At 53.3% G+C, this 13,226-nt stretch overlaps 1 protein-coding gene across 1 annotated transcript in view; it reads right to left on the bottom strand.

The window, feature by feature from the left end:
* Window positions 1-3,645: 3,645 nt before the first annotated feature.
* GRIK3 (glutamate ionotropic receptor kainate type subunit 3) overlaps window positions 3,646-13,226 on the bottom strand; it is a 196,680-nt gene continuing 187,099 nt past the window's right edge. The window contains exons 14-16 of the mRNA XM_008151137.3: window positions 7,352-7,574; window positions 6,630-6,880; window positions 3,646-3,840 (exon numbers count right to left, since the gene is read on the bottom strand). Of these exons, the coding sequence (XP_008149359.1) occupies window positions 3,646-3,840; window positions 6,630-6,880; window positions 7,352-7,574 (669 nt within the window). The remainder of the gene's footprint in view (window positions 3,841-6,629; window positions 6,881-7,351; window positions 7,575-13,226) is intronic.

Genomic DNA, 13,226 nt, shown 5'->3' on the forward strand with positions numbered 1-13,226 from the left:
TGGGGGGTCTGAGCTGTGTCCCAGCAGAGACCAGTGACAGGCCAGGGGGAGAGAGAGATAAGGAGGGCTTATTGTGTGTGTCCCCTCACTGCTGCCCTTCGCTTGGCCACTTCGAGCAGGTTGAGAGGAGGCACTGGCGTGTGAGGTGGGAGATAGGGGTGGAAAGTGGGGCACTCTTCTGTTTAGGGCCAGCATGTGGGGCCAGACAGGGACAGTCTAGAACCTGCTCAGGCAAGTCCCACCTTCTGCCCCATCTAAGTGAGCATTTACACGCCCCATCTCTCCCAGCCCCCCACCCCAGCGCCTCTATGCATGTGCCCACGTGCACCCGCCGTGGCTCAGCCCACCCCTGCTGGCAGGCGGGCCTAAACTTGAATTGCCCAGGACCCCCCTTGCTGGGAACACCTTCTCCCACCCCACCCCTCCAGATGTAGTGGAACCTGGAGTCCTCGAGAGACACAGCTCGCACTTGGGCAGAAGTGGTTTCCACTGCACTTGGAACCCTGGGCTGGTCTTGAAGACGAACACAGGACATCAGCTAGAAGCTGAACATGAGCCACACATATGGACATAAGCTGGAATGTGGAGGAAGATCACGCAGCATGTCACCCCATTTCTGTTTTGGAGCCCCCAAATCATTTCAGTATCTTGGGGACTTCCCTCACTGAATTGTACCTCTGCTATCCCCCATTCTTCACCTGATTGATGAAAAGCCTTTCTACCCATGCCCTTCCTTTTCTTTCTCTCATCACAGTCTGTCTATGTGCAGAGCTTCAGAAAAACGTGACATGTCCCTTGAGTGTTATACACAGAAGCACACACATGTGTGTGATATGAGCATGGATGTGAGCGTGTGCTAAGAAATTATACTGGATGAAGGAAGACAGTGGTTAGTATCCGTGGTTGGTGAGAGCAAATGGGCAAATACTTTCATTAGAATCCTGTTACCTGGAAATTGCAAAAATATGTAATTTTCCCCTCAAACAGGGCACTCTGCCTAGAGCAAAGGAGTCACCAGCCACAAGCTCCTGAAGCGCTCTGCCCCAACTTGTGCCTATGCCTAGACAGTCTTGCAAATCTTGTGACAAAAGATCTCTCCCCACGACAGAAGTGCCAACAGACCCTGGTTCTCTGCCTTCCTGATTGTCCATTTCTGCTCCTGCAGTGAGCTGTAACATGTATGTGCTTGAACACACATGTGAGCATACAAACACACTCAAAACTCCAGTTCCTCATGGCTTCTCACACATGACATGTATGAACCTTGCTGCATGTCTGTCTGGTTCTGTCCTCTCTCCTGCTCTCTGCTGCACACATGAGCCCACACACACCTGTGCACACATGCTCACATGTGGATCCCTTGATGACATGGCTTCTCCTTTAAAACATATTTGGCAATGCTGCAGGTTTTATTCTGTCCTCTACCTTCTGCCATTGGTGCACAAATGCACATGCACACACACACACACACACACACACACAATTGTATATATATATATATATATATATATACTCACCAGCACCCCATTATGACATGGCTTCTCCTGTTTTTACATGTATGGAGCTCTGCTGCTTGTCCAGAGTTGTCTCCTTTATTCTCAATTCACACACATGACACATGTGTACACACACACACACACACACACCAGAACCCAAAGGATTCCCTATTATTGCATGCCTTGGACTCTGTATATGTCCAAATCTGTCCTTCTCTCCCAGCCCCCAAAACTCACACATACAAAGACACAGATACACATATATGCACCACACACTCTTGCACCAGGAGCTCACGACAGCATGGCTTTTCCTATTGTTACACGTGTTGGCTACACTGCATGTCCAGCCATGACCGGCCTCTTCTCCTACCTCCCATGCACACAGCCTGTTGGAGCAGCTCCGATTTGTAGGAGGGCCAGTACTTGTCATATGAGCCTGCTGTGCTCTCCTGCTTTGGAAGCCCCTCGGGGGAGCTAGAGATTACCCTTCCCCCCCAGCCAAGAAGGTCCTTGAGACGTAAATGTAGCTCTTCCCTAACCAGGCTCCTCAAGCAGAAACAGGAGAGAGGTGGGAGGGGGTGGCTGGTGCCTCTGGGTCCCTGTCCAGATTCAGTCCTCGTCCCCTGCTGGAAGACCGCCCTCTGCCCTTGGCAGTGGGGAGCCCTACTGGCCCTATCAGGTTCTTTTTAAGGACACTTGGCTCCTACACCTTCCATGTCTCATTCTTTCCCCAGACGCTTAAAGTCACAGACCTCTAGAACATCCATCACAGCTGGCTGGAACCTACAGACCATCTGGTCTACCCCTCACTGGCACCCCACCTGCTACTACTTCTCTGCCAAATCCCCAAGCCCTACAAGGTCCCAGCTGCTCTGGACAAGAGACCAGACTCCAGGGTGACCTTGTGTCTTTGTTTGGGGGGTCTTTGGTTAATTCTCCAGGAGGCAGCTTCTATCTTCCCACCTTTGGGGCCTCTACCAGCCATGATATCCTGTCCCCCAAAACTTCATTTTTTTTTGGGTATCTTTAGGTTTGGCAAGACCAGGAAGCTGGGAGTTCTTTAGGGCCCTTCTAGTTTTCCCATCTACCCCAAAGTTAGCCTGTGCATGGGACCTGGACCCCTCTTGTGAGGAAGGGTGACTCGACTTTCACTTTGATCTAGGCTACTCTTCTCCCAGGATGATGAAGATCTTAGGGCCAACCGGCCAGCAATGGGGAGCTGCTGATGAGTGGACAGCAAACAGTCCAAGCTCCTCATGCCATCAGGGTCTAAAAACAGCTTGGTAACCAGCAAAATAAGATCTCATGATGTGAAGGCCTATGGGATTTCCATGGAACCCACTGTTCCTCTGGGCCTCAAATATTGGCTGAGTCTCTGGGTGTCCTTTTTGAGAGTTTCAGGGAGTTGTCTCTCTGCTGGCCAGAAAGTGGAGAAGAGTTTGCTTCGACTCTTCCACCACTCTCCTAAAGAAGTGTGGCCATCATTTAGAATTCAAAATGGCAGCCTCTCCCAGACCCCAAATTCCTCTTTTTCTCTTTCCCCCTATGGGGCTCTTTGCCTTCAACTTTGCCCAAACAGGGGCTACCATGGTTGGTGCCAAATCCAGGAATTCAGAAGCCTGTGAGCAGCCCCCGAGGGATGCCAGGCATGTGGATGGCCATCCTCTGTCTTTAGCTCCCACTGTCCCACTGTCAGCCAAATGAGAACACCCCTGCCATGTCCAGGGTGTGTGTCTCTGGTCTCGTAGTCAAGCCCCAGGAGACCTGGGCTGATGGGGAAGGAGTGGCAATAAAAGAGCTGTTGCCTATTTTCTCTGGCCCCTGCAGGGCCGTGGCAGAAACTTCTGACTGTAGAGGAAGGTGGAGGCGCAGGTGAGCGTGGCCTGACAGAGGCGTGTGCTTCCTTTGGCCTTGGCTGTCTCGGCTGGCAGCTTTAGAAACCCACAGAAGAAACGAGAGGAGATGAAGCTCAAGCAGCTGGCCTGGGGCCTGCTGGTTTCCCGGTAGGTGAGGGCAGAGGGCTCCTGGCCCAATAGGCAGGCAGCAGTTCCGGCCCCCAAGCCCAGTGTGGGGACAGGGATGATCCTTCCAGCCTCCTTTGCTTTCCTCCACCCTGCCCTCCGGCCTGCGGTCCCCGCCCTACCGGTGCTCAGGGGAACACGGGGGCCAGTGATGTGCTGCAGGTCATGCTGTCCTTGCCCGGAAGCCGGCGGTCATTGAATGTGTGCATGTTGATGACGGCGTCGGTCTTGACCATCATGGGGGGCGGCGGCTTGTGCTTGACCCGACGTTGGCAGGTGAGGGCGAAACGGATCTCGTCGGCCACGGTGCTGCAGAAGGAACGCTGCGGTGGGAGTGAGGCGGAAAGAGCAGATGGGTGAGGCCTGGCCCTGCAATTCCAGCCAACTCCTGCCCTTCCTCCCGAGCCTGTGCTAAGGCCACTAGGTCTCTGTCACCCCTTCATCCCACTCACCCTCTGCCCCCCTGCAAGATGACCAGTTTATGCAGCAGCTTACAGAGCGTCATGTTCTTGTTTGAAGATTAAGCCCTACCCGGTTTGGCTCAGTGGATAGAGCGTTGGCCTGCAGACTGAAGGGTCCCAGGTTTGATTCCAGTCAAGGGTATATGCCTGGGTTGTGGGCTCGATCCCCCCTGGGGGCGTGCAGGAGGCAGCCCAGCAATGCTTCTCTCTCATCATTGATGTTTCTATCTTTCTCTCCCTTTCCCTTCCTCTCTGAAATCAATAAAAATATATTTTAAAAAAGAAAGAAAAAAAGATAGTAGGACAGGTAGTATCATCTTATCCCCATTTTACAGATAAGCACACTGAGGCTCTGACTGGCATATACATTAAGTTTGAGGAGTTGACATGTCTGACTTTTTTCCACTAGATTCTGAGAGCAGGAACCAGTCAGCTCCGCCCCATCGCCTCCCCCCCCCCCCTGTCCATACCCCCCCCCCCCACATGAGCCCAGCCCCCGCACTAGTCCTGGCTCAGAGTCAGGATTTAAGAAAGACTTGAAATGTGTGGAGGGCTTCAACTAAGGGGAGCTAGGCTCCTGCAGGGCAGTTGAGTGGCAGTGGCCTCCTCTGGCCTAGGTCCCTGTGAGTACCGAAAGCAACAGCAAAAGTGCAGCATTGCCTGCATGTGTGTGATGGCAGAGGTTGTCCTATAGCTTGACTGGAAGGCAGTGGGGACCACTGATGCCCAGTGAGGCCAGGGAATCAGTACCGGACAGCTATCCAAGGCTGTGTGGTGCAGGGGAACGGGACCTGGCTTTGAATTCTGGCTCTGCCTCTTACCAGCTGTGGGACCTCTCCAAGCTTCCTCTTGTTCCCCCACGAAACACAGGACATCACCCTCACCTGCCTCTCTTGATTCTGAAAATAGTTACTGAGCCCCTACTATGTGCCAGGCACTATGCTAGGTGTTAGGCACACAGCAGGGAAAATGACAGGTAAGGTCCCAGTCCTCGGGGAGCTTATGGTCTAATGATGGACGAGAAACAGATAACAAACATGTAAGCAAGTAATTTCAGTGATAACTATTGTTAAGAATACAGCAGTGGAATGTGACAGGGAGGGTTTGGGAGTAGCGACAGGTGGGAAGGCTCCTTGAGAGGTGACATTTGAGCTGAAACTGAATGAGCAGAAGATGCCGAGAATACGGCACTCTGGAGGGTCATTTCAGGTGCTCGGACAGCATGGGCAAAGGCCCATGGCTGAAACATGTCGGGTGCGTTAAGGACTCAAAAGGAGGCCGATGTGTGTGCAGCAGAGAAGAGGGGTGGGGTGGGTGGGAGGAAGTCAGAGGGGTGGGCCAGGGCCAGAACCTGGAGGCTTTTTGGTCGAATTTGGAGCTCATTCCAATTATAATGAAAATTCCTAAAGAGTTTTTTTTTTTAAAATGTAATTTTTCCAGCCATTCCTGATTATTGGACATTTAGTTTTTTTCCTGTTCTTTCTTTCTTCCTTCCTCCCTTCCTTCCTTTCTTCCTTCCTCCCTTCCTTCCTTCCTTCCTTTCCTTTCCTTCCTTTCCTTCCTTCCTTCCTTTCTTCCTTCCTTTCCTTTCCTTCCTTCCTTCCTTCCTTCCTTCCTTCCTTCCTTCCTTCCTTCCTTCCTTCTTTTCTTTCTTTCTTCCTTTCTTTCTTTTCTTCACAAAATAATTAACACTTCAATGAACATTTCTGTAAACATAACCACACATATCCTTGGCCACTTCTATGGGGTGCACTGCTGACGCAGGCTTACTGTTACGGAGGACGCCATCTCCTTTTGGACAGATGTGAAAGCTGCCTGTGTTTAATGGTCCCCTGTACACACGACTTAACGGCCATCTCTCCCCACACTGGCCCCGCGTCGCTGTGAGCTTCGGGGTGAGCGGCGCTTCCCCCCCGCACAGCGGCCTTCCCCGCTCAGGTGCTCACTGAAACCACACTGTACACTTTCTTAAGACGCCAATGCCAGGCGCTACCACAGACCAATTAAAACGGAGTCTCCGAGAGCGAGGCCAGGGCATTAGCACTTAAAAAACTCTCTTCCTGTGATTCTAATTTGCTCCCGGGACCCAGAGCCACGCTTGAATTAATCAGACAGGTTGAGTCGAGGTTCTCCCATCTGAACGCTTGGGCCGAACCCCTCTCTTCACCCTTTTCTTTCTTAAACTTTTGATTATGGAAATTTCCAAATACATGCAGAAGGAGAGAGAACAGGATAACGAGCCCCCGTGTAACCATCACCCAGCTCCCATAATTACCCTGGAGGGTCTGATGCAGGGGAATGGCCTGGTTTGAATCAAGTTTTAAGCGGCGCTGGCTGTGGATGGGGAGTGGGTGGCAGGGAGGAAGCGTGGAGGCAGGAAGGCCAGGCCGGAGGCTGAGGCGTGGTCCGGCTGGGGAGGACGGGGCTTGGCCTGGCATGAACAGCAGGGATGGGAGGTTTGCTCAGAGTCGGAGCAGAGGTGGGCCTGGCCGGGCTTCCCGCTGGATGGGATGCAGGGTGGGCTATGATGGGGTCAGACACTACCTTGGGCCTGGCGCATAGGAGGTGTGACCCCAGCACAAGCCCCGTTCTTCCGTCTCCCTCCCTCTCTCCCTCCCTTTCCGGTCCGGGTGCCAGTGCTCGGGGCTCACCTGCTCTCGCTCTGCTGTTTTGCGGAGCTTGTACACAAACTCGCCCACGGCCACCAGCACGGACAGAACCAGCCCGGCGGCCAGGACGATGAAGATGCCCCCGATCTTCTGGATCCCCAGGGCGCTGGCCTCCTTGTTCTCCTCCTCGGGACACCCGCTGCCCCGCCACCACTTCTCCTTCATGATGTGCAGCTTGTCCTCCTCCTGCAGCTGCAGGATGGCGATGGTGATCTTGTCCCGGTACGGGGAGCCTGAGGTGGGAAGCGGAGACACGTGTCAGCGGCGCTCGGGCCACCTGTGGCGCCCCAGGTCGGCGTCAGCCACCATCACTAGCCCTCTTGGTCAGCTCATAAAAGGGGCACCCAATTGCCAGAAGTCTCTCTTCCTATATGGCACCTGGGTGGGAGGAAGGGTCCTCACCTGGGCCGGGGAGTCTTGCTTATGAATCACTGTGTCGGGGCTGCCTCAACGGGGGTGAGGCCAGGAAGAGAAGGCATGACCTCTGAACTGCCCCCACCTCTTGGCCCCAGTTCTCTGCTTAGGCCAGGGCTGACCTCGCAAGGTACATGGCTCCACCCCTGCATGTCTGGGCTAAGGAAATGCCACCTTGCTAGGCTCAGCGGGAGGAGCTGGGAGTGGGAGCAGGAGACAGTGTGTGGGAGTGGATGTGAGGGCCTCGCCCAGGCCCGACCCCTGACCCCCACATGCAGCCCCTCGCTCACCCATGGGCGTGCCGATGCCGTAGCCCTTGGAGTCGATGAGGCCCCCGATCTGGGTGAGGTTGCAGTTCCTCTGGGTGACGTACTCGATGGTGGTGGACTCCATGAGCAGCGCGTAGTCGGCGGTCAGCGTCCGCTGGATGCCCTCCTCGTTGTTCTTCACCAGCGCCGAGGGCTTGCTGCTCATGAAGGCCCACATCTTCTCGAAGGTGGAGATCTTGGATTTCTGGGCCGCAGGGAGGGGGACGCACACAGTTACCGAGCACACTGGGGACCTCGCCTGGCAGCGCTCAGGGCATGGAGCTCTGTCTACAGCCCTCAGAGTGAGGGAGTGCCCCCCATTGCTCAGATGTGGACACTGAGGCCCGGGGAGGGCACTTCCCAAACTCACCGCCGGGAAGTGATAAAGCCAAGAACCGGACGCAGGCCCCCCAGTCTGGAAACCCTTGGCTCTTTACCATGGCACACGTGGTTTTCACACTTTTAAAAATTTAATTTTCTTCCTCTAATATTTCCTGAATGATTACACGTGCAGGCCCTGTTCTAAGGGCTTCACTGCATTTATTCACCGAGTCTTCACAGCAATCATAGGAGGCAGGTACAGGTTAGCCCCATTTTTCAGATGGGGAAACTGAGGCACGACTAAGTAACTTTCCTGCGGTCACTCAGGTACTAAGTGGCAAAGCCAGGCTTGAAACCCAGACCCGCTGGCTCCAGGGTCCATGCTCCTAACCACTGACTTGCATGGCTTCACAGAAACTACTGTGAGGGCAGAGAGGGGGAGGTGGATGCCGATGAGGGCAAAGCTAGGGGCTGCTGTGCTTGCGCTGCCTGGCTGGGGAGAGTCAGAGGGCACTGGGGCCAGGAGAGGGGGCTGACACCGCATGTCCCCTGCTGCTGGGGAGACTGGGCAGACCGGATGCATGAACTTCATGAGACTTCTTGGGAACTTAGTGCTGGCCAGCTGTCTGCTCTGATCAGGGATCGGCCCTGCCCCCACTGATCCCAGGGGAGCAGGTGGCTCTGCGGGCCCCATTGTACCCGGTGGTTTCCAAGTCTGGCTGCGCCTGTCTGACTGGCACCCGGCCCAGCTCTGGTGTGCGTGATGGCATGGGTGTGCTCACACAGGCTGGCGCGGGGCTGGGGCTGGGCAGGAGATGGGGAAGAAACTTCCAGGAGTCGGGGCAGTGGGGGTGGATAGAGGTGGGGTGTTCCCTAGCTCCATAAGGACTGTCCCCTCTGACAGTGGCTCCTGGAGACGCAGGTACTCCAGGAGGAGGAGAGGCCTCCGAAGTAGCAGGGGGTGACCCACGTGGAGTTCCACCTGAGCCCAGATTCTGTCAAGTACCAGTGATTGCTCCTGGGCACAGGGTCTGGGGGCACCTTCACAGACAAGCAGCCCCTCCTCCCCTGCAAGTTTATCTGCCCCCAAAGCCAAAGGCCTGAGATGCCTGGAGCTTAAATGGTTCCACCAGAGCTGCAAGCTGGCTGCTCCCAGCTCTTCCCGGGCCTCAGCCTGTTCTATTTTCAGCGCTTCCTGCTCTCAGCTACTCCACCTCCATAGTTACTCTCTTACTTCTGCAACTCTTGCCTCCAGACCTTCTGTGCTCTCCAGCTAGTCCATCCGCCCAGCTATTCCTCCACCTCAGCTTCTCCTGCAGCCCCAATGCCCGCCCCCCACGAGCTCCTATTACTCTTAAATACATCCCCAATTTCCAGTTCTTCCGACTCCCCAGACATTTCTTATTTTCTAGATAATTTCTGATATCCAGACTCTTCCACCCTCCAGCTTCTTTTATCCGTCAGGTCTTTTCCACTGTGCTGCTTTTCCTGCTCAGATTCTCTGTGGCAGGAAGTTTCTATATGGCTCCAGTGATCTCCATCGGGGGACTCATGTCCTTGTGTAATCCCCTACCCCTACATGGGGGCTGGGTGGACAGACTTACTTTGAAATCCCTCCCACCCCCATCCCATAGCTATGGGATGTCGCTTGGAAATTAGGTTAGTGAGACTGAACTATCATCTTGCTTGCACTCTGCTTGCTGCCCTGATGGAAGCCACTGCCTGGCTGGGGAGAGTCAGAGGGCACTGGGGCCAGGAGAGGGGGCTGACTGTGAGTCGCCCAGTGGAGAGGCCTCATGGCCAGGAACAGAGGACAGCCTCCAGCTAATGGTCAGTGGAGAACAACCACGGAGGAACTGAATCCTGCCAACAGCCACGTGGGGGAGCTTGGAAGTGGAGCAGCGTTAGAAACACCTTGAATGTGGCTCATGAGACAACGAATCAAGAGGACCCAATTAAGCTGTGCTGAGCCCTGACCCACAGACTGTGAGATCATAAATGTTGTTTTAAGACACTAACTTTTGGGTCATTTGTTACACAGCTATAGCTAACTGACACACTCTCTTACACACATACTCACACAAGCTATTTCTGTTCCCAATAGTTGTTTTTTCAGATAATCAATTCTAACTATTCCTTTAACCAGCCCATCGAAGTCCTATCATCCCTGCTTACCAGGTACACATACTCCTCAGATACTCTACCCACCTGGTTATGGTAATTAAGCACTATTTTCCCTTCAGTGACTCCAGCACCTCAGCTCCTTTTCCATCCAGGTCCCTCCTGCTTTCCGAATTCTCCTTCTTCTACCAGAGCTGGGCACCAGGGCTCCTTTATACCTCCAGTGAATGCATGCAATCCATCCATCCATCCATCCATCCATCCATGCATCCATCCATCCTACCCTTTTTTATCATGTTCATATTCTCATCCATTTGCTCACACACTATCTATACACTAATTTATTCAACTAACTATCCGACCACCCACCTAGCCTTTTACCTATTTATCCTTCCATTCATCCATCTAGCCAGCTATCTGTCCATCCATCCATCTACCTCTCCACCTCACCCATGTTACCCACTCACTCTCCTGTGCACATAGCCAGCCACTGGTAAAATCTCAAGCCTGGCAGAAGTAACTTGACAATGAAACATTCAGGAAGCCCTGCCCTACTCCTTGTGTCTCAGAATATAGCAAGTACTTCTCCCTATTCTGCAAACTCCTCCCTGCATCCTCCCTCCAACACCCCATTCCTCCTATACATACGCTTGTCTGTCATCAAGACACAGGCTCTTTCCAGTCACACTAACCATAAAAGGAGACAACATTTCCGTTGGGGGTTTGAGGGAGTGTTGAGGCCGATAGGCTTTTTGGAAGGACACATAAAAGCCTCCGTGGGTAAAGGAACAGAATGAGGAAGATGAGAAAGGACACCAGAGAGCTTGGCCAGGTAAGGTGAGAAGTGACAATAAGGCAGGAAGCCGGTGGCAATGCTGGTTTCAAGAGGCCCTTCTCTGCCAGCCCCAGTGTCAGCAAAGTCACCGCCTCGGCCACCTTTAGGCGGAGGGTTTGAATCCACTTCCCTAGCATGCCCAACCGCTGTGCTTGTCCTATATCTTGGGCCCCATCGCAAACACCCCCACTCATGGTCCTTGTCCCCCTTACGCTCTGCTCTGTCCTTCGGTGAATCTGTGATTCCGGACACATCCCTGAAAAGCTTCCCTCTGGCATGCCTGAGACAAGCAGGGATGCTTGTAGGGTCCCTCCTGGAATCTCAGGCCTCTGTCCCATCTCCCCGGGCCCCGCCACCAGAGGCCTGAGCTCCTATCACTGGACCGAGCTGTGGTCACCACCAGGGAATGGAGTCTCACACACCTATGGCTCCGGAGGCATCCTGCCTGCCCCAGCTCCGCTGGGAGCCTTAATAAGCCTTGCTTCAGGGCCAGTCACTCAAATCAATTAATGGAATTGTTTGGAGCAGCCATTCAGGGATATGTGCCAGGATGAAGAGACTTTTTTATCAGTAAAATTGGCAAGAAAGTAAGTCTCAGGCTCACGACTTTCAATTGCAGCCTCCTCAAAGGAGTAAATTGATTTTCCCCAACCGAAGATACTTCATCTTGAGAATTTAACATTTCTGTACAAGAAAATGTACGTACGTGTATATATATATATAAATATATCAGTTCTGCAGGGAGCTGAATCCCAGGGAGCATGCGGCGATGTGATTCCATGTGAGACCGGGGGTACTTTCCCTGTTGGGAAGGAGACCTTTCCTACAGTAATTAGCTTTCTTATCCCTGGGTGTGGAGTCTTTGGTTTTATCTGATCTTCCTACTCGAGCAGTTAATCATGTCTCTTGGCTTATTTCTGTGGGAACCAGGAGGTCTCCCTAAGTCCGCTGCTTCTGCCTGCCTGGCCAGGTCAGACTGCTGACCCCCACTCCCCGCAGGCTGCCCAGCAGCAGCCCCTGTTGTCTGCACATGCCCCCCAAGCTTGCCCATGTGGGGCTGCAGGCTGGGCCCTGAAGGGGGGAGTTAGGAGGTGAGGGCTGCAGACAGGGGTGGAGGTGGTGGAGGTGGTTGTGGGAGGGGTCAGCTCCACGGTATGAACTCTGGTTTTAAATGCCAGCTCCTTCTGTAACCACGGGCAAGTGACAGCACATCCCTGAGCCTCACTTTGCACATCTGTAAAATGGGGGTTAGCTTAGCACAGAGCCTGGCCCATGAAATGCTCAATACATGCCTGGAATCATTCTTTTCTTTAAGGCTCTATAATTCTCTTTAAGGCTCAGTTTTCTCACCTAGAAACTGGGGACAATAACTTCTGCAGTACAGAGCTGCTATAGACTATAATGACACAATACTCAGCGAATGCGGACAGGAGCCGCACATGGCATTGCAATAAGTGACGAATGCTGAGTGGAATTTTGATAAACTGGAGAGAGCCAGCGGCTCTCAGCTCCTGACAATTGTTGCTTTGTGGAAGAGCTGGCTCTGGGATGCTCCGTCTTTCACATTTTCAAGAAGCTGGAAATGTGAATTTTTTAAATGCAAAGATCTCTGTGGCTGAAGAGGCCTGTGTATCACTTGTTCCAACAATTAACAATCAAAATAGTGTTTATGGCACATGTACTGTGTTGGTCACAGTTCCAAGCTGTTTATGTGAATTCTCCCATTTAATCATCTCAGTAACTATAGGAGATGGGCACTATTATTACACCCATTTCATAGATGAGAAAACTCAGGCACAGAGAGGTCCTCAGTAACTGAGAGTTTTCAATCACTGCTGGCATCACTGGCCCTCCCCCTGCACCTGCCGTTGCTCCTCTGCCCACTCTGGCTCTGCTCTGTACTGACCTCTGGGTACCTCCTCAAGTGCTTAGCTCTGTGCAGAGGCAGATGGCCATCCTGTGACAGAGGCACCATGACCTCCCCAAGGTCTCCTGAAGGACCTGGGAGAATGGAAAGTCTCCAGGTGTCCCCTGCCTGGACTCCTTCCAATGTACTTTTGGGACTTTGGGGCAATAGGAGAAAAGGGTCCAGCCTGCTTCCCCATCTGCTGGGCCAGCCATCTGGAGCAACATCCAGAGGAGAGAGCCTGGGACTTATGTGTGCCTGTGTGGCTGGCCCTGCGCTAACCACCGTACCACGGCAGCTCATTGAATCCTCTTGCTAATGGCCATATGGTGGGAATCAGTATCCATGTCATTCAGGTGAGAAAATTAAGGCTCAGAGAAGTGATGTGACTTGCCCAAGGTCATCCAGAAGAGACAATACCCACGACTCCAGTCCTGGTCTGTCTGACTTTAAGACTGATGCAACTTGACTGTGCCAGGGGCACCCCACCAAGCTCCGCCTGGTCATTGCATTTTGGTCCTCCCACCCCATTATCGATGGAAAACAGGGAGAAGGCACCATCAGAGAGGCAGGCAGACAGAGCGCAAGAAACGGAAGCTGAGGCCGGGGAGTGCCCCTGAGCCCTCCAGCTCACAGAGGAGCGCCAAACAGCTGAGAGGGGGTGGGGGTGATGG

The sequence above is a fragment of the Eptesicus fuscus genome, chromosome 9 (assembly GCF_027574615.1).
Source record: "Eptesicus fuscus isolate TK198812 chromosome 9, DD_ASM_mEF_20220401, whole genome shotgun sequence".
NCBI lineage: Eukaryota > Metazoa > Chordata > Mammalia > Chiroptera > Vespertilionidae > Eptesicus > Eptesicus fuscus.